The 26,886-nt window shown below is 41.3% G+C and overlaps 1 protein-coding gene across 1 annotated transcript; it reads left to right on the top strand.

Annotated features, from left to right (window-relative positions):
* The first annotated feature begins 1,586 nt into the window (after window positions 1–1,586).
* GLUL (glutamate-ammonia ligase) lies at window positions 1,587–24,566 on the top strand. The gene is made up of 7 exons (XM_089671467.1): window positions 1,587–1,731; window positions 8,020–8,205; window positions 9,706–9,867; window positions 15,936–16,082; window positions 18,447–18,574; window positions 20,027–20,226; window positions 22,129–24,566. Exons 2-7 carry the CDS (start codon window positions 8,040–8,042, stop codon window positions 22,445–22,447), a joined length of 1,122 nt encoding a protein of 373 aa, XP_089527593.1. The 5' UTR covers window positions 1,587–1,731; window positions 8,020–8,039; the 3' UTR covers window positions 22,448–24,566.
* The last annotated feature ends 2,320 nt before the right edge of the window (window positions 24,567–26,886 follow it).

The raw sequence follows: 26,886 nt of genomic DNA on the forward strand, positions 1-26,886 counted from the left end.
GAACTGCTTGCCTTGCCCCGGGCACTGACAAACAACGCCACGCCACTGCCTAATATTCCATCCAGGCTCCATGGTACACAAATGGCGCACTCCTATAGATGTGGCATTATTCAACTTTAGTCAGAGCACAGTTTGTTTCTATCTACAGACACCACTTATCTGCATAGGTAGGTTTTTGGTAAAGGTGAGCTGACCACTGTTCAGCTACTGTACATTAGCCCATGGGGTCTCCCAGCACTCGGACTGAGCGCTCACCCACAGCTCCCACTTACTGTGTGCGATCTTTTCACTGGCTCCTGATCATGTGATCACTGCCGCAGCCAATCACAGGGATCACATGCTGGGCGAGGCAGCTGGACGGACTTAATAACACTTTATTATAACCAACATCAGCATTGCAGCCAGGCAACGAGCATTTGTATGAGAAAACAGCAGTTGTAGCTCCATATTCCTCTCCACACAGGACATAAATCTGTGGTGATGAGAGCTGCTGGTTATGTAATATGTTCTCACACAGCCCTGTGCCATGACTATTGTAATGCGTGTCCTCATTCATCACGTCACAGTCCACCTGACACCACATCCATGTCCTCTGGATGTTTCCCCCCGTACCCTTCTGCCCGGAGTGCCCCCTGAACCATCTCCTCTGCCCCCCCTTCTCCCTGGTGTGCCCCCTGCACCCTCTCCTCTGCCCCCCCTTCTCCCTGGTGTGCCCCCGGTACCCTCTCCTCTGCCCCCTTCTCCCCGGAGTGCCTCCTGTACCCTCTCCTCTGCCCCCTTCTCCCCGGAGTGCCCCCTGTACCCTCTCCTCTGCCCCCCTTCTCCCCAGAGTGCCCCATGCACCCTTTCCTCTGCCCCTCTTCTCCCTGGTGTGCCCCCTGCACCCTCTCCTCTGCCCCCCTTCTCCCTGGTGTGCCCCCTGTACCCTCTCCTCTGCCCCCTTCTCCCTGGTGTGCCCCCTGTACCCTCTCCTCTGCCCCCCTTCTCCCTGGTGTGCCCCCTGTACCCTCTCCTCTGCCCCCCTTCTCCCTGGTGTGCCCCCTGTACCCTCTCCTCTGCCCCCCTTCTCCCTGGTGTGCCCCCTGCACCCTCTCCTCTGCCCCCCTTCTCCCCAGAGTGCCCCATGCACCCTTTCCTCTGCCCCTCTTCTCCCCGGCGTGCCCCCTGCACCCTCTCCTCTGCCCCCCTTCTCCCCGGTGTGCCCCCCTGCACCCTCTCCTCTGCCCCCCTTCTCCCCGGTGTGCCCCCTGCACCCTCTCCTCTGCCCCCCTTCTCCCCGTTGTCCCCCCCCATACCCTCTCCTCTGCCCCCCTTCTCCCCGGTGTACCCTCTGCCCCCACTCTCCCCGGTGTACCCCCTATCCTCTGCCCCCCTTCTCCCCGGTGTGCCCCCTCTCCTCTGCCCCCCTGCTCCCCGGTGTGCCCCCTCCTCCTCTTGTTTTTCTCACTCTGGGAGATGAGCGCCCCTTTCTCTGAAGTGGGCTGCACCTTCCCCGAACACAACCAATGGCACGGCGCCATGAGGGCGGTGCCAGCGTGGCATGAAGCGAACACGTTTGCCAGCGGCCAATCACCAGCCTGTGGGCGGGCACCGCACTTCGCAATATATGTACCGGGATAAGTAGCCAGCCGCAAAGCTGAGAATGGGAGCTTGTAAGTGACACCTAGCAACAGAACCGGGAACGCCCACCGAGCCTGGACCGTCATTGTCAGCAACATCCTCATCAGACAGGTAAGCACTCCTACCTCCATCTGCTATATACAATCTGCAGCTGTCATGGACATCAGTGCCTGGTCAGGGTCTATGGAACTACAAGTCTCAGCGTGCCCAGGTGACAGCAGAGGGGTGCAGCACATGTCTGCTATCATTGGCTGCCTGGATGTGGTATAGGAGCCATTCAGTGTGCTCAGAGCTCTGTAGTCTCAGATGCAGCGATCATAGCTGGGGACAGAGGATACAATGTGCACAATGTACTGTCCAGGGGACATTTTGACCTATGGCTGATCACTGATTGCTACAGTAACCAGCATTGTAGAACAATCACCAGGACACATTGGTACTGAGCCAGGGACTTCCATACCCTGAGCCCCCATTACAGAACATCACTCAGGACGTTATTTGTGGGATATTTCATTTTATATTTCTCTGATTTTTGAATGTCCTGAGAGTGATGTGTGATAATAATTCAGGCCAATGTGCCGAAATAGAGGGGTGCCATCAAATGTCCGCTACATTGGAATTTCCACCATTTGTGGAAGGAAATCCGAAACACTTGGAATAGATATCGATAGATGGATAAATAGATGGATCGATTGATGGAACGATAGATACACAGGTAGATCACTAGATAGATAGATGGATAAATAGATGGATAGATAGATGGATCAATTGATAGATATATAGACAGATAGATAGACAGATCGCTGGATAGATAGATGGATCGATCGATTGATGGATGGATAGATAGACAGGTAGATCGCTAGATAGATGGATCAATTGATAGATATATAGACAGATAGATAGACAGATCGCTGGATAGATAGATAGATCAATTGATAGATATATAGACAGATAGATAGATCGCTAGATAGATAGATGGATCAATTGATAGATATATAGACAGATAGATAGATCGCTAGATAGATCAATTGATAGATATGTAGACAGATCGCTAGATAGATAGATGGATCGATTGATAGATAGGCTGTTGTATGAATAGGTTCCACTAGGTTCTCATTCACACCAATCCCTCCATCACAGCTGAGCTGAGCTCATTTCAGAAGCATTTTTTTGCATATTTTTGAGGGCTTCGATTTTTCATGTGTATGTAAGATCAGGCATTTTTGTATTGGGAAGGAGAGGAGGACCGTTGTACAGGAGCAAAATCACACATAGGGGTTGATTTACTAAAACTGCAGAGTGCAAATTCTGGTGCAGATCTTCATACAACAGCCATGAACAGCTGCACCAGATGTTGCACTCTCCAGATTTAGTAAATGAACCCCAATGTATTGTACATTTATAGGTGCTTCTCTAAGGTCAAAACACACAATACAGCTTCAAAAAAAAAAAAAAAAGCTCCTGTACTTTTTTTGAGCTTCAAGAGACTAAGCGTAAAAATGTGAACAGCCACAATAGAAAAGAATGTGATTCTTGATGCTGAGCATTTTCACGTGTAGGGAAATGTGCCAAAACGCACGGCAAAACGCTCAGGAGTGAAGGGGCTACAACGCGTGTTGCCATAACACATGCCAATGCACCTGTTCTATGTGTGGCGTGTTGTGAGGAAGGGGGGGGAGGGGCACCATTGCACTGTACAGCCGAGTGCAGTGCATTCCATGCGTTGTGGTGCGTTGCGTTTTAACAAAGGCTTCTGAACTTTTTTTTTTCTTTTTGCCCATTGTAGCGCTTTGACAGCCTGTTCATAATTAATTGGCTGTATTAATGTAAAAATATAAATTACCAGAATGCTTTATGTGAATGGGCCCTCAGACAATGACACCTGCTTAGTTCCGCCGCGATATGTTTTCGGCCACCGAGTGACTGACACGGTCCATCTGTTTCTCGTATTATTGCCCTGCACCTGCTTTCTGGTGTTTATCTTTAGTCTGTGTATTTGCATGTTAATCTGATGATACTTGTGATGCTATTTTATTTCGCTGATACATCTAAAACATATTTGTTACAACGTTGCATAAGTGGCCATTTTTATGTACAAAAACCCATAGCAACCAATCACAAACCAGCCGCTGACAGCTGATTGGGGTCAGTGCCCATCAATAGCCTTGTATACATTGTATTGGGTATGGGTGATCCCCCCGGAGTGTCCTGTTTGGGTGGTCCCCTGTATTCTCTGTTATGTAATGCTTATCGTTGTCCCATCGTTGCTTTTTTTTTTTTTTTTTGCATGGCATGTTGTTTTCCTGCTGTCTCCAGCCTTGATGTATTCTTCTGTTTCCATGGAGTGTAGCTCCCTATGGAAGAGTACAGCTGCCCATACCTCATTCATTTGTATGTGCCTGTGGTGGGGGCAGCCATTTTCAGAAATGTTTTCCTAACTTTGATTTGCAATTCAAAACAAGTCTAGCTGCACAAGCAGAAAGACATTTTTCTATGCATTTTTACCTTCTTTAGTTTTTTGCCTCAATTTTGAGAGGATCTTTTATTAACAAGTAAGAGAATTGTCGTCTTACGGACTCCCTTGTTTGTTGATGCTGGTAGCCAAAACCATAAAGATTGGTTTCATTAGTCCATACTAACTATTTAACCCACAGTGATTCTTCTGGTATCTGGTAAATGTGTGGGCTGAAGGTTAGATTAGTCCACAAAATAGAATCCTCTTCTGTATTCAAGTGACAGGTTCTCTTTAAATGGACTGTTCATATCTGTGGCATAAGCCACATAAGTAGGCCTACAGTTGTGGCCACCCTCTGGTCCCCGGGCATTATAGCAGAAAATGTCTACCACTACAGGGGAATTAGAGTGGCTCCTTCATTTGGAAATTATAAATGTCACATATTTGGCAGAAGGGACGGTGAGCCTCAACCTCATGCATGAAAGTATCTAGGACAGCCATTCTCAACCTTTTTGGCACAGAGGAACACTTGAAATAACTTTCAGGTCTTGTGGAACCTCCAGACAACAATTATTTTGTCCACTAATCAAAGTACATTTCCATTGTGCTCAGTGGGAAGATTGCTGCTTACATTGGTGGTCAGTGGGAAGAATGTCCCTTACGTTGGGTATCAGTGGGAAGGCAGTTCTTTATATCAGGTGTCCATGGGAAGAATGTCCCTTACGTTGGGTATCAGTGGGAAGGCAGTTCTTTTTATCAGTTGTCCATGGGAAGAATTACCCTTACGTTGGGTATCAGTGGAAAGAACGTCCCTTAAATTAGGTGTTAGTGGGAAGAATGTCCCTTACATTGGTGGCCATTGGGAAGAATGACCTTAGATTAGGTGTTAGAGGGAAGAATGTCCCCAATATTGGGTGTCAGTGGGAAACATGTCTCTTCCATTAGGCGTCAGTGGGAAGAATGTCCCTTAAATTAGATGTTAGTGGCAAGAATGTCCCTTACATAGGTTGCCATTTGGAAGAATGACCTTATATTAGGTGTTAGAGGGAAGAATGTCCCTAATATTGTGTGTCAGTGGGAAACATGTCCCTTCCATTAGGTATCAGTAGGAAGAATATTCCTTACATTGGTGGTCAGTGGGAAAAAAGTCCTTACATTGGGTGTCAATGGGAAAAATGCTCCCTACATCGGTGGCCATTGGGAATAATATTCCTTACATTAGAGGTCAGTGGGAAAAATGCCCTTTACATTGGTGGTCAGTGGGAAGAATGTCCTTATATTGAGTTTCAGAGGGAAGAATGTCCCTTACATTGGGTTTCAGTGAGAAGAATGCTCCTTACCTTGGGTTTCAGTGGGAAGAATGTCCCTTACATTGGTGGTCAGTCATAAGAATGTTTTTACATTGGTGGTCAGTGGGAAGAATGTTCCTTACATTAGGTGTCAGTAGGAAAAAATGCTGCTAACATTGGGAGTCAGTGGGAAGAATGTTCCTTGCATTGAGAGTCAGTGGGAAGAATGTTCCTTGCATTGAGTGTCAGTGGGAAGAATGTTCCTTTCATTTGGAGTCAGTGGGAAGAATGTTCCTTCCATTGATTGTCAGTGGGAAGAATGCTCTTTACATTGGGTGTCAGTGGGAAGAATGTCCCTTACTTAGGTGTCTGTGAATAAAATGTAAAGAATGTTGCTTACATTGGTGGTCAGTATGAAGGATTCGCTGTACATTGGGTGTCAGTGGGAAGAATTCTCCTTACATTGGTACTCAGTGGGGGGGAATGCCCTCTTTACAGATAGCTAAAAAAAAATACTTGAAGTCAGCGGTAACTTATCTGAGAGGCAGAAATTGTTCATTGCTCAAAGGATCCCTAGAAACCTCTGGAGGAACCCTAGTTGAGAACGGCTGGTATAGAAAAGGAAAGGTGTATGTGCTGCCTATAGCAACCATCAAAGTCTCCACGCCATGTCTTCAGTACGCTTTAGGAATATAATAGGAATAATCTGGTTACTATAGACAATACAATACAAAACGGTTCTGTCAGAATTGCTTGCAGGAGTCATGTATTGCACATCAAAACTCGAGTTCCCAAACTTGGCGTTCATGAAGCAATTGGGAGAGCATGGTATCACAGCAGGCAGAAGAAAATATGTTGCCAGCACACTTCATTTGTTTTGCAATAAAAGCACCTTTATTGACAATCGTTCAGCATGTCATACGGGAAACGTCCAGATATGGAATCGGCCAATCAGTCGTGTATATATCTTCATCACCGAATCTGGAGTCCCCGAGCGTGGAGTGCATGAAGCAATTGGTGGAAGGTATCACAGCAGGAAGAAGAAAATCTGTTTCCAGCACAGCTCAGCACTCTTTTGTATAACAAGTGGAACAATTGTTAATAAAGGTGGTTTATTGTGGTGTGCTGCCAACATATTTTCTTCCTTGTCCTGCAGAGGTGACTCACAAGTGATTCATGAAAATTAAGACTAAGGAAATATAATTCCGCCATTCAAGATTTACATTACCTTCAGTAAACAAAAGGAATCTGGCCAATTTCCATGGATAACACCCCAACATTTCTTTGCTCCATTATTTATTTATATTTTTTTTTAACAAAAATTGGGTTTAACCGCCTCCCCTCAGCCCTGTAGCAGAAGTACTGCTACTGGGTGGCAGGGCTGCGCAAAATCACGTGTATATATATATACGTGATTTTGTATTTCTGGGTATTTTCTATTGGCGGCTACAGCTGTCGATCACTGATTCCCGGCCGGAGATTCCCTGCCGGCACACGGTGATCACCGAGGAACATGGACAGGGGAGAGGTCTGTATGTAAACAATACAGATATCTCCCTTGTCAGCAGCAGCATGCTGCTTTGTATTGCTCTGCATAGCAGAGCAATACAAAGCAGGATGCTTACATAGTAAAGCACACATAGTAAAACAGCACACAGTTAACCATTTGATTGCCCCAGATGTTAACCCCTTCCTGAAGAGTGTCATTAGTACAGTGTCAGTGCTTTTTATTAGCACTGATCACTGTATTAGTGTCACTGGGATGTCAGTGGCAGTTAGTCAGTTCCCACCCAGTGTCAGAATACCCACCGCAGTCCCGCTATAAGTCGCTGATCGCAGTCCTTACTATGAAAAAAAAAAATTCTAATATATATACCGCCACTTGTAGATGCTACAACTTTCATGTAAACCAATTAATTTACACGTATTGGGATTTTTTTTTAGCAAAAACGTAGCAGAATACATTTTGGCCTAAATTTATGATGAAATTTGATTTTTTTTTTTAAATGTTTTTGACTGGATGTTTTTATAGCAAAAAATCAAAAATAGTGTTTTGTTTTTTTTCAAAATTGTCGGGGTTTTTTTGTTTATAGTGCAAAAAATAAAAACTGCAGAGGCGATCAAATACCACCAAAAGAAAGCTCCATTTGTGGGTAAAAAAGGACATACATTTCATTTATGTACAATGTTGCATGACCGCACAATTGTCAGTTAAAGTAACGCAGCGCTGTATCGCAAAAAAATGGCCTGGTCAGGAAGGGGGTCAAATCCTCTGGAGGGCAAGTGGTTAATTAAAAATTGTATAAAAAATGTAATGTTTTCACGGGTAGCAGCTCCATTTTGGATTAAGTTGACTCCGAATCTGATTACGTCTCCCGTCATTCAATCTTCTTACTATGCCAAATGCATCCCAGTGTTGTTGCTGGTTTTATCTATGTAATAAAAAGAGCTGCCACACTATCGGCGATCTCTATCAGATTGTGGAGGAAAGCTGGAGCTCTAATTAATTCCACATTGCTTGTTCTGCTCCTTCCCACTGGAAAGCCCTACATTGTTCCTACAGAATCAAGGCTACTCAGCTTGTCAGACTGTTAGAATACTAATACTTCCCTTCCACCAGCATTAACTACTTGTCTGCTTTTCTTTTCTGTGCAGTGTCTTATTAACCTGCAGCCATGGCACTGTCAGCCAGCTCAAAGCTATGCAAGGACGTGAAGAAGACATACATGGAGCTGCCACAAGGAGATAAAGTCCAGGCTATGTATATATGGATAGATGGTACAGGAGAAGGTGTACGATGCAAGACTCGAACACTGGACAGCGAACCCAAGTCTGTTGAAGGTATGCATTCTACCTATTCTGCTTTCTGCACCTCAATGCATAGCACCTCTACAGTCCAAATCTGGTACTACAACATGGATTGTCAACATGTACCTGTCATTGCCTGCTCAAGAGTGACAACAATTTTGTGGGCTTGGCCAGATTTGCAGAGAATGGAATTTGTGGATTCCACATAATATAAGTGATATGATTGTAGTAGATCTGTTACTAGTTTTCGGTAAACTGATAAACACTTAGTTTTGTTCACATTTTCTGCATTGAGCTGTGTTGATCTTTATAGATAAATACAGATTCAACACAAGGGTGCGTAGAAAGCAGTTTTCTGTGTGCCCTGTTTACACAACAATGCTGCGTTGATGTGGGTTGTGATGCATTTTGTGATGAAGTTAAAAAAGGTAAACAGTGCCTTGCATTATAACAACACAAAAGGCCGCCTCTACACAAAAAACACCAACCTGTACAGGTAAGCCAGCCATAGATTATTATTATTATTATACAGTATTTATATAGCGCCAAAGGGTATGCTCAGCGCTGTACAGTAGCAAGGGGGACAGAACATGAGACAAGACAGTAACAATACACTACACGAGGGGTTCGAGGGCCCTGCTCTTTCGAGCTTACAATCTAGGAGGGAGGGATGAATTGAATCTCAGTTGGTTCAGCAGGGGTCAGCTGAGATTCGACTAATCTTTGGGCAGGGTGGTTGTACTGAAGTTAATCCATGAATCGACTTCAGTACAAGCAGCCTGTTTTTTTTTTTTTTTTTCTTTCAATCACTGCAGCAGCCAGCAGTGATCATTGTGTTCTGCCGGCAGGGAAGGCTCCCTCTGTCCAATCAGACACCTGGATCTGCACCACCTGACTTCCTCTCTTTCCACAAAGCTGAGGAACAGAGCTGCCAGTCCAGGGGCAGCAGGAGGGGGAGGAGGACGGGGATGGGGAGAGAGATCTGTGCATGAGGGCTCAGAAGACACGGCCACTTCTCGTGTTAGTGCATGAGTATAAATATGTAGGCTGTCAATCAAAGGAAAGGGAGCGTTGCGAAACCATTTTACAGCCTGTGATGGTTTTGTTCAATGAGGGATAAAGAGGAAGATAGCAGAAAAGTGCCTGGTCCTTTTCCAGGCAGATTGGGGGTGGATGCATTGTCCTGCTGTGCAGATTACGGTAATATGATTATCTAAATTTACATTTTTGGGTTTTACAACCACTTGAAATCCCCTTTCTTCCCCATTCTGATGCTCAGTTTGAAATGCAGCAAGTCTTCTTCACTACATCTAGATGCCTAAATGCATTGAATTGCTGCCATGTGATTGGCTGATTAGAAATTTGTGTTACCAAGCAATTGGACAGGTGTACCTAATACATTGGCTGGTGAGTGTATACACAAGCATAAACCATAGCCATAAAATACTGATGTAAACATATTACATAACTGTTTTTTAGCAAATAATCAGATTTTAAGTGTGTAAATGTTTCCTTGGCTCTCATTATTTGCAGATTTACCAGAATGGAACTTTGATGGCTCTAGTACCTATCAGTCTGAGGGATCAAACAGTGACATGTTTCTGATCCCGGTGGCCATGTTTAGAGATCCTTTCCGGAAAGACCCCAACAAACTGGTGTTGTGCGAAGTGCTGAAATACAATAGAAAAATTGCAGGTAAGCTCAGTATTTCTTCCTTTGAATAAATTCTCACACAGATTGTTTCAGACACTTAACTCAGGAATGACTCTGATGCATGGATTATATATGTTACTCTAAAGGGCATTTATATTAATATTATACATGATTGTACATAATGCCAATAGTTTGCACATCACTTTACAAAATAAAGGGAGACAGTATGAGTACAATACAATTGAAGATAAGAGTGTTAGGAGAGCCCTGTTCATGAAAGCTTACTGTCTAAAGGCAAGGACAGATGATTCAAAAAATATTAACTGTGGAGAGGATAAGTTGGTCGACAAAGTAAAATTCAGTTGTTTGGTAGAGACGACATAGGCGTCTCTGAAGAGATGAGTTTTCAGAGTAGGGGATTGTGGTATAGGTTGGGGTAGGGTATTCCAGAGGATGGGAGAGGCTCTGGAGAAATCCTGGAGGTGAGCATTGAAGGATCTGATAAGAAAGCTAGAGAGCAGGAGGTCCTGGGACGAAAAAAGAGGATGGTTTGGGTGATATTTTTAGATAAGGTTGGTGATGTAGCAGGGACAAAGTTGTGGATAGCCCATTGTTATTAACATTTTGAAACTTATTCATTGGGTGACCAGGAGCCAATGGAGGAATTGGCAGAGAGGGGCAGCAAACACAGGGCATATGGTAAGGTGGATGAGTCTAGGGCATATTTATAAAGTACAGCATTTAATCTGCAGCATTAATCTGCATCTACAGCACTTTATTCAGCAAGCATTCTCTGCAGGGGAATCTTTCAGGGTCATGTGTTTTAAATAGTGATTGATTCTCCCCCAGAGAATGATTGGTGAAAATCACATCCACTACTTCATAAATAGACCCCCCCATGAATCAGCAGGTTATGGATTATTATGTAACTGGAAATTGGAGGATGGAACACCATTGCATAACTCCTCTTTGGTTCTGTAACCACGTTTTAAAAGTCACCATTTTCTTACATTCTGCATTTATTTTCCTGGCTGTGTTTAAAATATTTTGCTTCATTACTGTAGATTCTTACAATCCCAGCTTTATCAGTTTTTGGACATCTGGCGGTCCAGATTGTGTTTTGTACCACTAACCCAAGCGTTGTGTGTTGTCTTTAGTGCTCAACAGATGGGCTAAGCAACTCATAGAGGTGGAAGAGTATTACAGCTCAGAAAAAGGATGTGAGCTTTTTAAATTGCAATGTACATAGAACAGCGAGAACTAGTGTACAATAATTCCAAAAAATCAGCTTTCTGTAGTTTCCCCACTATAAACTATAACATGTTGTTTTTGATTGGTTGCTACAGATTCATACTCCTGCTTTTTGCACTGTATTGTCAAATAATCTGATTACTGTAAGAAAAACCCAAAGGTGCCCTGTACACATTCTTACTGTCTGGGATTCCTGATTCCAAAGGATAGCAGATATCTACTCAGATACTATATTTACAGATAAGGGTCCCAAGCTCAGGTTAAAGCTGAATTGATCAGCCCAGTTTGTGTATGCATGATCACCTGAAAGGCAGAACTCAGAGGATAGTCAATTGCCATCGGACCACTGTAAGACCTGTGTTGACTTTTGTTCACATCAGTTGGGTTTTCACCCACATTAAAGTTTATGAGAATGCAAAATCCACTAGTAGAAGGTGAGCTGTGGGTCCAAACAACAAAAACAGCTGGGTAAATGAGCCTGTTATTGAATTCTGAATGCTCTCACAAACGTGTTAAACTGATGCCATCAACACGACCTAAAATCCCATTGACACAAGTCCTTAGGCATCTGAATCATATAGAGGGGTGGCGCAGATGTATTGTAGGCATCTTCATATCTAGCTTATCAAGGGGAAAAAGGCAACTGTACAAGGTTTTTTTATACTTGTCTCCCCTTACCAAGCCTAGGATGGCAGTATTTTCTGATATCTTCCCCATAGCCATTATATAGTACAGTGTTCATTTTAGATGATATGGTCTGCTAGTGATGACCACTAATGTATAGGATAGTACCATTGATTAAAGTTAAATGAAATACATATATTAGAGCAATTTTACATGTAAAAGGCTTGTATCATCCATCCAGTGCTGAGATTTATGCAGCTCTGACACACACAACAGCCCAGTCTGGCAGGGCAGGAGATCTGACTTTCCTCAGCATTTTATTAACACTTACAGGTCTTGTCCGTCCCCCAGACTGTGATGAGACAGTGAAAGGAGAAGGCGCACACTAATAAGCACATCTTGCATTTTCTCTCATTTCTCCTCCTATCAGCATGCTCCCTATACAGTCCTGCTATATTGTGTGTTGCAAGGCACATGCCAGGTCAAATTCTGGTACTTACACTGTATTTAAAAAAAATACATTTTTTGATACCTAGTTGAATTAATATGTACCTTTCTATATCTGCCTGGAGTTCAGTTTTAAAGTGGTTCTAAAATCTAAAGTTTTTTTTATCTTAATGCATTCTGTGTATTAAGGTAAAAAACTAAAATACACCCTCTGTCTTTCGTAGCCCGCATCAATAAACAATTATCTGTCTCCCGTCACCACTCCTGTACTGGTTCCTGCATCTCTCCCCCCACTTATTCCTTTCTGGGCAGTGGAGCCATAGGCTCCTGCAGCTTTCAGTCAAACTCCTGTGAAGGAGGGAGCAGGGACGTAGCTTAGCAGCGTTGTGTGTGCCTATGGACACACAAATCTCAGCTCGTGAGTGCGCACTCACAAGTACTTCCTGATCACCTATTTTGCTAAGGAGGCACCCGGAGCATAAAGAATCTGATAGCACTGGTGGGTTCTGCTAGAAGAGTAGAAGAGGGTGCTTTCTGTGCAATAATGTTATACAGAGCAGGTAAGTATAACCTCTTTTTGTTTTTTTGGTGGTTTTTTGATAGACTTTAGTACCACTTTAATATAAAGAGTGCATTAATACAGGTCCCTACAACAAGAAATATAGCTGGCACAAACAATAATTATTAGAGGGGAAAGCTCCAATCATGTGATTCTTGATACAAAACGATAAACATGGAAAAATCTGGGTTTCTTGCTGAAAGAGCAAAAAAAGAAGCAATTTTTTTTACATAATTTGTTCTTATTGCTGGAAAATAAGATTAAAGCACTATTTATGTCTTCTGCTTCCAGCAATAGAGACATACCCAGACATTGTCCTTCCGGCCAGCTGAGACCCTAATGTTTAAGGGGTAAATGAAAAAAAGAATAAAGTCAATTGATTAGTATACCTAAATGTTAAATAAAACATAAAAATGTTATTCATGTTGTGCTCAGTACAGATTTTATTTGCAAGTCTCATGCGGAATGAACTGCTGAAATACAAGAACATATTTTTCAGCCATACCGTCTGCGCTGACCTAGATATTTTAGCCTTAGGTCAAAGTAGGTGCTGTGTGGGCAATGTTGAGTACTTAGCATTCTTTATATGAAGCGCAGAGGTCCTGGGCTTTACCCTCATCACAATGTCTGCATCGTGGTTGTACAATTTCCTCATGTCTACCTTGGTTTACTTGCAGTGCTGTGGTTTTCCCCAAAACAGGCTGGTATTCTAACTCAGGCTTCTGACCAAATTGGCTGTATGTTGTTGCAGGGACATCTGATTGTAAGCTTCTTCAGGACAGGGACTGAGGTGATAGTAAATTAAATAAAACATGTTCTAATATGTTTAGTTTTCTCCAATAAAACAAAGAGTAGTTTATAAGGAGCCACCAAGCAACCAATATCTTTGAAAAACAAAGCATATGTACCGCTAACCCGAAGGAGCCTCTGAGAATTAAATGGGTTCTCCTTATGTAGTACAGTGGTTGCCAGTCGCAAAAATAACAGTCCATCCACTCTGGCTAAATAAACAGTCTACGGAATGTCTTTTTAAGATTTATTGCTTGCAGAACTTTAACAGAAGAGGGATAAGTGGCAAGGGATACTCCAGAACACTTAAGAACAATTAGCAGAGGACACTCTTCTCTTAGTAAAGATGTAAAAGTCTAGCTCTCACAACTGGGAGCCATGAGGTAGTTTAGAGAACAGTCTATTTCCTCCTAGCTGGGGACCATGATATAGCTCCAGAATAGTTAAAGTCTCATAGTTGGGGATCATGAGATAGCTCCAGAATAGTTAAAGTCTCATAGTTGGGGATCATGAGATAGCTCTAGAATAGTTAAAGTGATTATAAAGGCTTAGTTTCTTTTTAAATAACAAACATGTCTATACCTACCTGCTCTGTGCAATGGTTTTGCAAAGAGCAGCCCAGGTCCTCCTCTTCTTGGGTCACCTGCAAGCGCTCATAGCTCCTCCCTCCTGTCGGATTCCCCCACAGCAAGCAGCTTGCTATAGGGGCACCCGAGCATGCAGATGCCCCAGCTACTGCTCCATGTGTTCATTCACGCACGTAGCTGTGGCTTAGCCCCACCCCCTCATTCTTCTCATTGGCTCACTGGCTGTGATTGACAGCAGCAGGAACCCATGCATGAAGGTAAAAAACCTTGAGCCTTTACAGCCACTTTAAAGTCTGATATCTGGGGACCATGAGATAGCTCTAGAATATTTAAAGTCTCATAGCTGGGGACCATGAAATAGCTCCAGAATAAAGTCTCATAGCTGAGGACAATGAAAAAGCTCCAGAATAGTTAAAGTCTCTTAGCTTGGGGACCATGAGGAAGGTCTCTTGGATTACGCAGTTGTAGGGAGTCAGTCAGGGTCTCTGCTCACAAGTCCTAGAGCAGCTACATCTTCAGACTTGAGGATAGAGAAGGCCAGCATTCAGTCCAGAGATGCTTCAGGGGCAGATTTGTCCCTGGCAGGGAAGAAGACTATTTCCTCAAGGCCTTAGGCTATTTCTTACCTCACAGACCACCTTTTGGGCACACCTTCTCCAGGGATTGGCAAGGGCATAGTAAATATTCAGGCCAATCATTTGAAATTCCCACCCTAAGCTCTGGAAGCTTCTCCCAGAGACAGGGGTAAACCATCGAACTCCCAACCTGTGAATCCAGGAGCAGACCAAGTCAATTGATTACTACTGCTCTGACTACAGAGCCAGCCAAAAATTAAATTTACCTAGCATCCCATACTAAGAGGGTGCTACACATAATATAGAGCTGGAGTTGTAACTGATAGGGTGATATTTAACTCTGATTGGGTGTGGTAGATACTGACCATAAAGGGCATCTATTATCTGGAAACAACTGTTTAGTGGTTTCATAATGGAATGGACAATGTAATATAGGGTTCAGGAACCATATGGAAAAATCCAGGAGGCAACATTTGTGTTTGAGGAAGCACAGAGGATATTCTTCATTTGACAACATCAGAAATGTGTAAATGAACCAGGCACCAGTTATAATTTCTTGCCTAGTGGGATCATTTACAGTATGTCAAATAATGTTTCATTTAACATTTCAATTAAATTGTAAGTTGGCATGTAGTTCATCCTTCTGAAAATGAAAGCAAAATATTTTTCGTAATCATATTTATTTGACATTTTGCCATGTGTGACCACAAGGCTGAGTTTGTTCCTGTTTCTGGCTCAGATTTCAGCAACCAGGAAAATGCAGTTTTCTGTGGAAAGTTTACATTGCAAGTCTTTTTCAGAAATACTCAAGTTCATATTGAAAGGCATGCTTATCTTTTTTATTGACCTCTCAGCAGATATGAGAAATGTGAATCACGAGGCATAACTTATTAACCATATTGCTTTCAGAAATACATATAGGGGAAGATTTACTAAAACTGGTGCACACACAATCTGGTGCAACTGTGCATGGTAACCAATCAGCTTCCAGGTTTTATTATCAAAGCTTAACTGAACAAGCTGAAGTTAGAAGTTGATTGGTTACCATGCTCAACTGCACCAGATCCTGTGTGCACCAGTTTTAGTGAATCCACTTCACATTTTATGCTCTGTAGTGCAGGACAATAAAAGGCAATCAGAAGTGAAAACATTACCTGAACCTTTTAGGAACTGTAGAGTCTCCTAGCATGGTTGTATTGTATGGTGGCTTGGCCCCAGAACTCAACATGAATATTTCAGTTAGCATGGCTTGCTGACTCCTGACCTTTCCCTCTGCAGAAACAAACCTTCGAAAAACATGCAAGCAGATCATGGATATGGTAACTGATGAACATCCATGGTTTGGCATGGAACAGGAATACACTTTGCTTGGAGTGGATGGACATCCCTTTGGCTGGCCTTCTAATGGTTTTCCAGGACCTCAAGGTAAGGTCATGTAAATATTTTCTTTTCAAATGTTTAATCTCTTCCCACTGATGTGGAACATATATGTGGCCTCTCGGCGGGTGCACTTTAATGCTGAGCGGCTGCATATATATGCATCTATTGCATTCAGTTATTGATGAAGATTGTCGATTAAAGTAGTGGAATAATACTTACCTCTGCCATCTGATTTTTGAACTACAGTAGAGGATTATAATAAGTGATCAGTTGATTCCTCACTGGGTTATGTGTCATATTTAGATGACATCTTTGGGCTGGATATACTGGGCTTTGCTTTCTCAAACAAAGAGCAGTTATGGAGCCTTTGGCAGCTAATGACCTGTCATTGTTCTCTGTTTTGGTTGGTATGGGTCATTGCATATTGGTGCTTTTTGCATTGTTTTATTATCGTTGCATGGAAAATGGAATTGCAGTGGTACAGTCCCATTAGAAATTTATAAGGGAAATATATAAAAACACACTGATAAGACACCCCATGACTAAGTACCTTGTGTCCTGGTTATGTAATATGTGATTTTATCAATCTCTGTCCTCATATCTAGCCTTCATACTGATGTCTGTGTGACTGAAGTCTAACTACATTTAAGATGCAGTAAAGTTACTATGCAGCAAGGAAATAAGTCCTCTCAATGCAGATTGAGGTTAAAGCGGTATTAAATTTAAAACCAAAAATGTAATATATCGCAGTTTACCAATCCTTACATGTGGTAAATGCAGTAGTTTTTCTTTTTTAGGCTTTTTTTCCCCTCTGTTTTTAACCTGGTGATCCGGCCAGTAACACACCTACTGTGTTGGAGTGCCCGCCAATCTGGATGAAAAAGCAACAGACATCTTTGCAGCATTGTCAGTCTGGGGAAGGGGAGTGTTAGATGCACTAGCAGATTTAGATACACTAAATAAATTGAAGCCAAACTCCCGGTATAACCTTTTAAGCAGTTACAGCAAGCATTTATAGAAATAGAATATCCACACAGGGTGATTACCGTGGGGATATATGCAACACTCCCAAGTGCCATGTCCTATTCAAACTATTTGGAGAAAAGAAGGGCTAGTTACAGCAAGCAGTTTGGGATAAAGGTTTTACATAAAAAAATCTGACCATTGTAAGCACCCTTGCCAATGTTAAATGGTTTGTCTCAACCCTCTAACTGCTACATATGTAGAACAGCTTGTTCTGTAAACAAAAACAGATTTACTGGGTGTGTCACCAGGTAATAAAATAAAAGAATGAAAACCTAAAAAAAAAAAAAAGGGAACCATTATTTCTAAGAATTGGTGAAATGAAATACAATAAATGTTTGTTTTTGGGTTTAATACCGCTTTAATCAAATATGGTAACTCCATAATTTAGTGTACCCAAAGAATGTAGGCCAAAAATGACATTAACAACTCTGGCATGGCAAGAAATAGAATATTATTCAAAGATGGTGTTTTTTATGTGAAAAGGTATTTAATGTAATTGCAATAGAAATGGTTGCAGCCGTCATTTTGTAGCAATTTGCAGTTCCTGCAGGAGGACAGTGATCTGTAGTTGACAAAATGGGTCCTCAATATTGTGTGCCATTTCCGTTAGTTGCTAACACTTTCTTAAAGTGGTTGTAAACCCTTCCATAGACTGGCCTCAGGTGATACACAGAGATTAAACAAATCCTCCTACATATGTTGTACCTGTTTATCTGCAGCCATCTTGCCTCTACATCTGTTCAAAGTCCCAAACTTACAAAGCTTGCCTGAGCCTTCATAAAATGGGGAGGAGAGCTGAAATTATGCATTGACGAGCTCAGTGAAGAGAGCTCCAAGAGGTGGTTGGAGGGAAGGTATGCCCCCCCTCCACACAGCACACCATTTTTCTCTTGGTGTCAGGAAAACTTGTCAGAAGTGATTCATGCTGATAGCAGAGGAATGAAGCAGCAGACAGGAATGACTAATTAAGACAAGTACCCACTATAGAGGGATATGCTTTACTCATATTTCATGTCTGAGGTTTACAACCACTTTAAAACAACAAAAACTTATGTAGTAATTGTGGACTGCCAGTACAGTTTAGCCTAGTTGTTTTGTTCAGATATAATTATACTGTCAGATATGTTTTGTACATCCTGACATATACATTAAATTTAGGCATATTTAAAAAAAAAATCTGTGTTAAAGTGTTGTAAACAAGTAGTTATGTAATTTATAATTGCCATTTGAGCAGCTGTCTGGAAGAAACTTTCCACTATTCCATCAGGATGATTCAGTTTAATGAGCAATGCCCATGCTATGGTCTTCTTTTCTTTGCACATTGACTTTTACTTTATTAAGCTACTGTGCTCCCTGACCCTAAATCCTTCCATATTTCTTTAGGTCCCTATTACTGTGGAGTCGGGGCAGACAAAGCCTATGGACGGGATGTGGTGGAGGCTCATTATCGGGCATGTCTGTATGCCGGTGTGAAGATTGCAGGAACAAATGCAGAAGTGATGCCAGCACAGGTGAGACCATCAGAGTGTTTGGACTCCATAGACCCAAGTTCACAGCTGTATTCCCTGTTTTGGATGTGCAGTGGAAATGGGAGATATAACCCCTGAGGGGAGCTAACAAAGAGTTTGATTTTATCAACATATTCTTAATAAGAATGATTTCCCTTCGGCAAACAAAGTCAGATTTTCAGGGGAGGTCTAAACCTGGTTGGTGGTTTAGGAAAAGTAACTTCAGTCCTTTATAAGAACAGGATGATACATAAGGCCAAAACCTTTAGGTTCCCTTATTATGAATGTTGATTGGCAATAAAAAAAATCTTTAAAATTCCACAAAGCAAACACAAATTATGTTGCATGTATTTTATGAAAGGAATATGTATATATATATATATATATATATATATATATATATATATATCCATAAGTTCCCATACCTGTACTTAAATTGGGGCACGAAATATGAACAAAGCATGTCCATCTGTTGTGTGTAATTGTCCCAGAGCACTAAGTGCCATTTCTGTCTGTTGCCTCGTTCCTCTCCTATGAGCATGAGTCACTTCTGACAAGTTTTCCTGACACCAAGAGAAAATGGTGACAGGGGAGGGACCTCCAGAACATAGCCTGTGACTGCCAGCCTCAGCTCTGTTCTTGTGTGTGTGTGGGGGTGTCCATTAATGTGTTCTGCAGGACTTTTCGCATTGCGAAAAATTTGAAAACTGAAACACAGTTTCCCATAGACATGCATTGAAAACCAATTAATCTGTTCCGGGGGTCAGAAAAAAGTAAAAAAAATCTTATCTGTTCAAAGCTCTTTATGAAGTGCACTTTAAAGGCATAGTACTGTACAGGGACATGATTAAAAATGAATTCGTAAATGCATTGAAAACCAATTAATCCGTGTCGGAGGTCAGAAAAAAGTAAAAAATGTATTATCTGTTCAAAACTCTTTATAAAGTGCACTTTAAAGGCATAAATACTGTACAGGGACATGATTTAAAAATGAATTTGTAAATGCATTGAAAACAAATTAATCCGTGCCGGAGGTCAGAAAAAAGTAAAAAAATGTCTTATCTGTTCAAAACTCTTTATAGAGTGCACTTTAAAGTCATAAATACTGTACAGGGACATGATTAAAAAAATATTTGTAAATGCATTGAAAACAAATTAATCCGTTCCGGAGGTTAGAAAAAAGTCAAAGGTCTTATCTGTTCAAAACTCTTTATAAAGTGCACTTTAAAGGCATAGTACTGTAAAGGGACATGATTAAAAAAAAATGTGTAAATGCATTGAAAACCAATTAATCCGTTGGTATTGCAAAACGAATTCGTAAACCGAAGCATTATTTTCAATGGATTTTCATTCATAAACCGAAAATTACGTTAACCGAGGCATTCGTAAACCGAGGTACGCCTGTAATATCAAATGCCTATAAACGTAATAATGAAACCTTTGCTTTATTTACAGTGGGAGTACCAGGTCGGCCCATGTGAAGGAATCGACATGGGAGACCATCTGTGGATTTCTCGCTTTATTCTGCATCGAGTCTGTGAAGACTTTGGAATCATAGTTTCATTTGACCCTAAACCTATTACAGGAAACTGGAATGGAGCTGGTTGCCATACCAACTACAGCACAAAGAAAATGCGAGAGGATGGAGGCCTCAAGTAAGTAAAGCCATTGTAAATGAGGGTGTATGAATAAAGTAGCTTGAGCTAGATTGAAATGAATTATAAATGGTAAAATAGGAAACGGAGATGTGTATTTAGGGCTAAATTAATTTGTAGCTTTGTGACAAGTATCAGTATTGCTCCCTATAGTCATAAAACAGTTGTTATATGTTTTAGCCAGTACTAGAAAAATGACATTTGGATTGCATTAAAGGATAGGTTCAGCTTTAGGGACATGTTACATGTTACACATGTGTTTAGGCTGTAACATATTCCTAAGCACCCACGTCCCACCACCTGAACCCCTCTTTCCCCTGTGACAACATGCAACATTTAAAGTCAGCGCAGTTGTGCTGGGCTCCGGTACGGGCAGAGTTCGAGGAAATGTCTACAGGAGCATGGCACTTTACCTACAATCCAGTGATCATGAGTGCAATGCTTTGCAGGTTCCTTCGGGAAAAAAATTATAAATGCACATTTTTTTTTCCAGCAAAAATTTGTGCATGTATTAATTTTTATTCTAAAAGGTGAGCTTAAACTTTAAGATGCATTGCTTCATTAGATGGCATATTATGCAAGCAGTGTAAACAGCAAAACAAATATGTAAAGAACAATATTTCACAGCAGTCAATCAGAATTTAACTAAATCCAGATTAATTCAGGGTATTGCATTTTGCACTTAAAGTGACTTTAAAGGTATTTTTTTTAAAAATAACAAACATGTTATACTTACCTGCTCTGTGCAATGGTTTTGCACAGAGTAGCCCCAATCCTACTCTTCTGGGGTCCCTTAGCTCCTCCCCCTCTGCTGAGTGCCGCCACAGAAAGCTGTACATGCTCCCTCCCAAGCCAGCTCTGTGTCCAAAAGACATACAGAGCATGGCTCAACCCCACTGCCTTCTCCTTCCTCACTGGCTGTGATTGACAGGGTCAGGAGCCAGTGGCTCCTGCTGCTGTGTCTGAGCCAATGAGGAGGGAGGGAGCCGGGAGAGATGTTGCTCTTGTGTACACTGCTGGATGGAGATCAGGCTCAGGTAAGTATTGGGGGGCAGGAGGGGGAGCTGCATGCTGAAAGTTTTTTACTTTCATGCATAGAATTCATGAAGATAAATAACCTCCAGCCTTTAGAACTACTTTAACTCTTTGTGCCTTGAAGCATTTTATCAAATAAGCCTGTTTGTTCCAGGTAGTAGTTGACACGCCATGGCATTGTTTCTGCTTTTGTGTAGCAAAGATGCAGGTTTTTCCTGTACAATATGCACAGCAACAGAAAGCAACTGAGGGGATATTGGTGAGAATTTGGCTTTATGTTAGCTGTAAAGGGTTCCTTTTTATATTAGAACTAATTGTATTGAATATAATTTATGATACAACACAAGGAAATGAAAGAAGGTCAGACATAACTGTTACATCTACCATGCGGTGTTATTTCACATAAAACCACTTTGATGGAAGCAGCAACATATCTTGTGGGAACTATCAACTTGCAGTAGGGCCTGTGTTGATTGGCTTCTGGCTTGTGTCTGATGGCATTGGTTTGACATGCCTATGAGATCATTTAAGATTCATTGATAGGTGCATTAGACCTGCTGTTGATCTCTTTCTAAACCTGCATTTCACCTGCTTCAAGCAGAATTTGCACCCTCATAGACCGGAATAAAAAAATGCAAAACCTGTCTGATGTGAACAAAAGCCTGTCGTGGCAGACACTTACATTGACTGTGTTGTACATAGTAACCAGTAAGACTTTCACAAAACAGAGTCTCAAAGCCAACTGACCATTACACTGACATGAGTCAGTGTTTAGTGAGCAGCACATGGACGCTATGCTGAAATTTATAGACTCAGAAAGTGTTAAATATAAAGGACACATTTCAATTCTTTATGCCTCTCTTACAGGTATATTGAAGATGCCATTGACTGCCTTAGTAAGCGTCATTGTTACCACATTCGGATCTACGACCCCAAAGGAGGATCAGACAACGCACGTCGCTTAACCGGCCACCATGAAACCTCCGACATCCATTCATTCTCTGCAGGAGTGGCAAACCGCTCTGCAAGTATCCGTATTCCACGTCAGGTTGGGCAAGATCAGAAGGGATATTTGGAGGACCGCCGTCCATCGGCCAACTGTGACCCCTACGCTGTGACAGAAGCCTTGATTCGGACCACCATTCTGAAAGAAACTGGAGACGAGCCTGTGGACTATAAAAACTAAAGGAAGAAATAGGCAACGATCAAACCTTCTTTATTAGCTGGTTCTGTTTCTCGTCTCTACACCTATGCCTAAGTCATGTCTAACTCCGTATCCTGAGATCATGTAGACATATTTAGTAAAGGGGGTAGAGTAGGATGTGGGATTCTTATCAATTCTTTATAGTCTGATTCTGTTATGAACTACCTCAGTTCATTCTTAAGACTTTAATCTTTGAAAGAAATGGTTTAAAAAGATAGGTTGACTGAAAAACAAATGCATAGCAGGTACTTATGCCTAAAATACTTCTGCCTTTTGGTCCTTCCAAAGTTGATATGAATCAGACATAAGAAACAGGACTGGCCCTATCTATTTCCTGCCAGTGGGGCCAAGACTATAAAGATAGTCAATACAAAACGAAGTGTAGAGTAGAAGCACCACCAGCTTGAAAAGGCTTTTACTGATCAAACTGATACACATCCTAATGGGCCATGCCCTGTGTTAGGATCAACTTTTAAGTTTGATCCAACTCAATGTCTATAAAAAAAAAACCACTACTCAAGACTAGGCTTAAATCAAAGAATCTCTGGTCTTACTAGTCTAATTGATAAAACAGAGCAAAGTTTAGTAATCTATTGGCACCAATTAAATTTTAGTTTTCTGTAATTAGACCAGTGAAAGTTTAATCTGCTCTTGGTATTTTCAGAATAAACCCATTGTTGACTTTGTTTATAAGGCATGCAAGGTGTAGAAATTCATACCAACCAATCAGACTTCCATTTACTGTAGTCAGATTAGTGAAAAGATTGCTTCTGATTGGTTGATATGTGTCACTGCTCTTTGCACATAATTGATGCTGTTGACTTTGGCTTTTTGAATAAGCCCATTTTGTCCCTTAAGGTACAAAAAGATGATAGGGGAAAAGAAAACAAGATGGAGCCTAGTGAACAACTGAACTTCGCCTCACTGTGCTCCATGATAACCACTGATTATAAAGAGGGGCATATCCTTTTACCCCTAAACTTCAACCAGGTAGTCAGTTATTTGACATGTTCTAGGCGTATCCTGTTTTCCTGTGTAATATATACATATAGAGCAGGATATGGTCTGATCCTTCAAGTGACCCCAGGGTCATTGTATCTGTCTAGATGTCTTTGAGGCTGTTTTTACATGGATGTCCTCTATCTTAGTAATGTTGTTATTTGGGTCCATTGGTGTAATATTTTTCTATTTACATGTAATTTTAATCTACAGAGATGGAGAGAGGATGATCAGGAGATCTTTCATATCTATAGTATCTGTCAAGGTGTTTGGAATATAATATAGTAATAATAATATAAAACTGTCAAGGTTTATTTCGGTGCTAAATAGAATTGTGGGGGAGAGTAATACAAATATTATAGAACGCTTAAATAAGTAAGGCATCTCAGTGAGAAATAGAGTGGTGGTCATCTCTAAACCTTGATAGATCAGTGTTCTGGAATCATTATTGGACTAACTAATGAAGAGTCCTGCTAAAAATTAACTTGAAGACTGTCTTGACATGGATCATGTCTAGAGGATAGCATGAACTTTTTGTCCATTGGCATTCAGAATGGAAACAGGACATAAGCACCAACCTGTGATGTTTGCAATCCAATTTTGTGCATTTTATTTGTCAGCCGAACTTTTATTGTCCTGTTTTCTTTTGTATAAGGGATCTAACTTTTTTCGAATTTGTGATACTTGTATGTCAGTTTCACATTGTACAATGATGGATCATGTTTCGATGTACTAAGAAACGCATCCAAAGGTTTTGGAGTGGTAAGAGCTGGGCTAATATTTAATCTTTGCTCTTATGTTATGTATAGTAGGTCACTACCTAATGTGCACTGATTAACTTCTGTACCAGCAAATTATTATACTCAGTGCTCTGCGAAGAAAAAGAAGAGTTTTATTTTTTCCCCCGTGAATCTCAGAATTTCTACGATTTATACGCACACACAGAAGAAACCACTTGCTCGTCATTTGTGAATGGGTCTCAGGTGTTAATGGCAGGGTAGAATTTACTGCTTCTGACTCGCATCTCATTCTGACATAGTCTGGTTTTTAAAATAGATTTTGTTTTTTTCTTTTTTGTAATAAAAAAACTAAATCTGAATAAGTATTCTGTGCATTTATTGGTTTGTTTTTTTAATTATTTAAGAAAGTTAAAGCGATAACAGAATGCAGATGACATACATACATATACTGTACTGGAGCTGTTTTACTTGCCGAAGGATTTGTATTTCTGTCCATCCTGTATTAATACAGTTTAGGCACTCATTACAACCCTGCCTGGAAGGGCAGCAGACCTACAGGTCTTGTCCCTCCCCCACTTTGTGACTGTACAGTGAAAGGAGAAGCAGCAGACTGACCAGCGCACTTCTGCCACTCTGCTTTAATATCCTATCAGCATGTTCCATTTTGGCACATGAGCAATGCAGCACAACCAATTGTCTTCTCGTGCTGCTTCTCCCTCTCCCAGTTTGAGCTCTGCTGTATAGGGCAGGGGTCTCCAAACTTTCTAAACAAAGGGTCAGTTGATTTTTTTTAGACTCTAGGGGGACAGTGAGAGTAGACAATATCCTTGCTTCAGTGGGAGTAAACAATGCCCTGTTGTTGGTGTCAGTGGGAGGAATTGCGCCCCATCGCTGGTGTCAGTAGGAGGAATTGCGCCCCATCGCTGGTGTCAGTAGGAGGAATAGTGGCCCATCGCTGGTGTCAGTTGAAGGAGTAGTGCTACATTGTTGGTATAAGTTGGAGGAGTAGTGCTACATTGTTGTGTAAGTAGGAAGAATACTGTGTAAGAAGGAAGAATACTGCCCCGTTGTTGGTACCAGTGGAAGGAATAGTGCCCCATTATTGGTGTCAGTGGGAAGAATAGTTACCCATTATTGGTATCAGTGGGAGAAATAGTGCCCCATTGTTGGTGTCAGTGGGAAGAATAGTACCTCATTGTTGGTGGCAGTGGGAGGAACAGAGATCCTATCATTGGTCTCGGTGGGAGGAATAGTACCCCAAGGTCCACATCCAGCCCTAAGGCCACAATTTGGAGACCACTGGTATAGGGGATTGCAAGATGTTGATACCAAGTCCAATTTTAATTACTAACACCACTTGCATTTAAAAATACGTTAATTGTATTACTGAATACAGAGCTGCACTTATTTGCATTCAGCCATTGTGAGCAGCAGTAGAATACAGGTATCTTAACGAAGTATAAAATAAATACAGGTCACTTCATAAAGTATCCATTTTTATGAACAGTATATAAGAAAGCTAAAAACATTTTTTTTCAAATAAGTTCCTCTAAGTTCTCTGTTTTTCATATCATTAGAAGTAAAACATACTGCACTATTATAAGATGGCTATGCTTTATTATCAGTGGTCTAACAACCTCCAGCCCACATGCCCACCATGCATCTTTTTGTGATTTCAATGGTCCCTTCTCTACTGTCCAATATACCTTTAAATGCCTGTATGTATTGAAGCAACCACTGCTTTCATATATTTCTTGTTGCCTCTGTAGTACTATCTCCTAGTTGGAGTTCCTGTCTCTATTAAATTACTTCTCCAGTAAACACAACCATTTTGTTATTAGAGAAAAAGCTTACTGATTAAAGAAGACCTGTGGTTTTAACAATCATTCACGTGTAAAATAATTCAAAAAGTTAAGGTGTGTGGTCATGCTTCCACCTCCTGCCATGTACAGTGTAAAGCGACCCTTACCCATAATAACAGGCAAGACTAAATACAGGGATCCTAGCTCGGAGACATAAAAAGGCTGGTGAATCGTTAAGCCCCTCAGTGCTCAAAATAACTGAAATATTACTTCCAAATGAACTTCTTCTAATGGCCCATTCACACTGTTGTAATGCTTTAGTGGACGGGTGTTGTGGTAATACTAAAGCAAGTGCACTGTCTCTTTAAATAAAAAAAACAAGTAAATGACAAATTCATAGATAAGTGCAAATGAACAAATATAAACACTTCTAACACAAAAAATATGTGAAAAAATTAATATACTATTCATATACACTAATAGTCCATTCTGGATCAATAGTGACAAAGTGCCCAGTGCTTGTAAACTTCCACGCAAGGGTGCTCCAGTGCTCAAGGTGCGCCTTAGAGAAAAAGAGGAGCCTCTTACCAAATCAAAATGATCTTGAGTTACAGAGATCAAAAGCGCTCAGTCTCCAAATCAAAGGATGGCACTCTCACTGTCAAGCCCTCGGATGGATAAAAACCTCATCGATTGAGTATGTTGACAAATCCCGACATCCAAATGTCGCTCATCGAAATAGCATGTACAGAGCACAAATAGAGAGAAGCCTCATAATGCAATACATTAAAAAAAAAGTTATGCACTTATACTTTATATGCTGATAAGAACAAGCAATGTAATATAAAAACCAACCAATGTCAGACACTATTCAATGACG

Source organism: Staurois parvus, unplaced genomic scaffold, assembly GCF_062004578.1.
Source record: "Staurois parvus isolate SC_StPar_1 unplaced genomic scaffold, SC_StPar_1.0 ptg000106l, whole genome shotgun sequence".
NCBI lineage: Eukaryota > Metazoa > Chordata > Amphibia > Anura > Ranidae > Staurois > Staurois parvus.

Excerpts from the sequence above, each read along its gene's own strand:
- GLUL (XM_089671467.1), top strand. The coding sequence starts at position 8,040 with ATGGCACTGTCAGCCAGCTCAAAGCTATGCAAGGACGTGAAGAAGACA. Across the intron at positions 8,206-9,705 it reads CGAACCCAAGTCTGTTGAAG|ATTTACCAGAATGGAACTTT; the intron begins GTATGCATTCTA and ends CATTATTTGCAG. Across the intron at positions 20,227-22,128 it reads CGAGAGGATGGAGGCCTCAA|GTATATTGAAGATGCCATTG; the intron begins GTAAGTAAAGCC and ends CCTCTCTTACAG.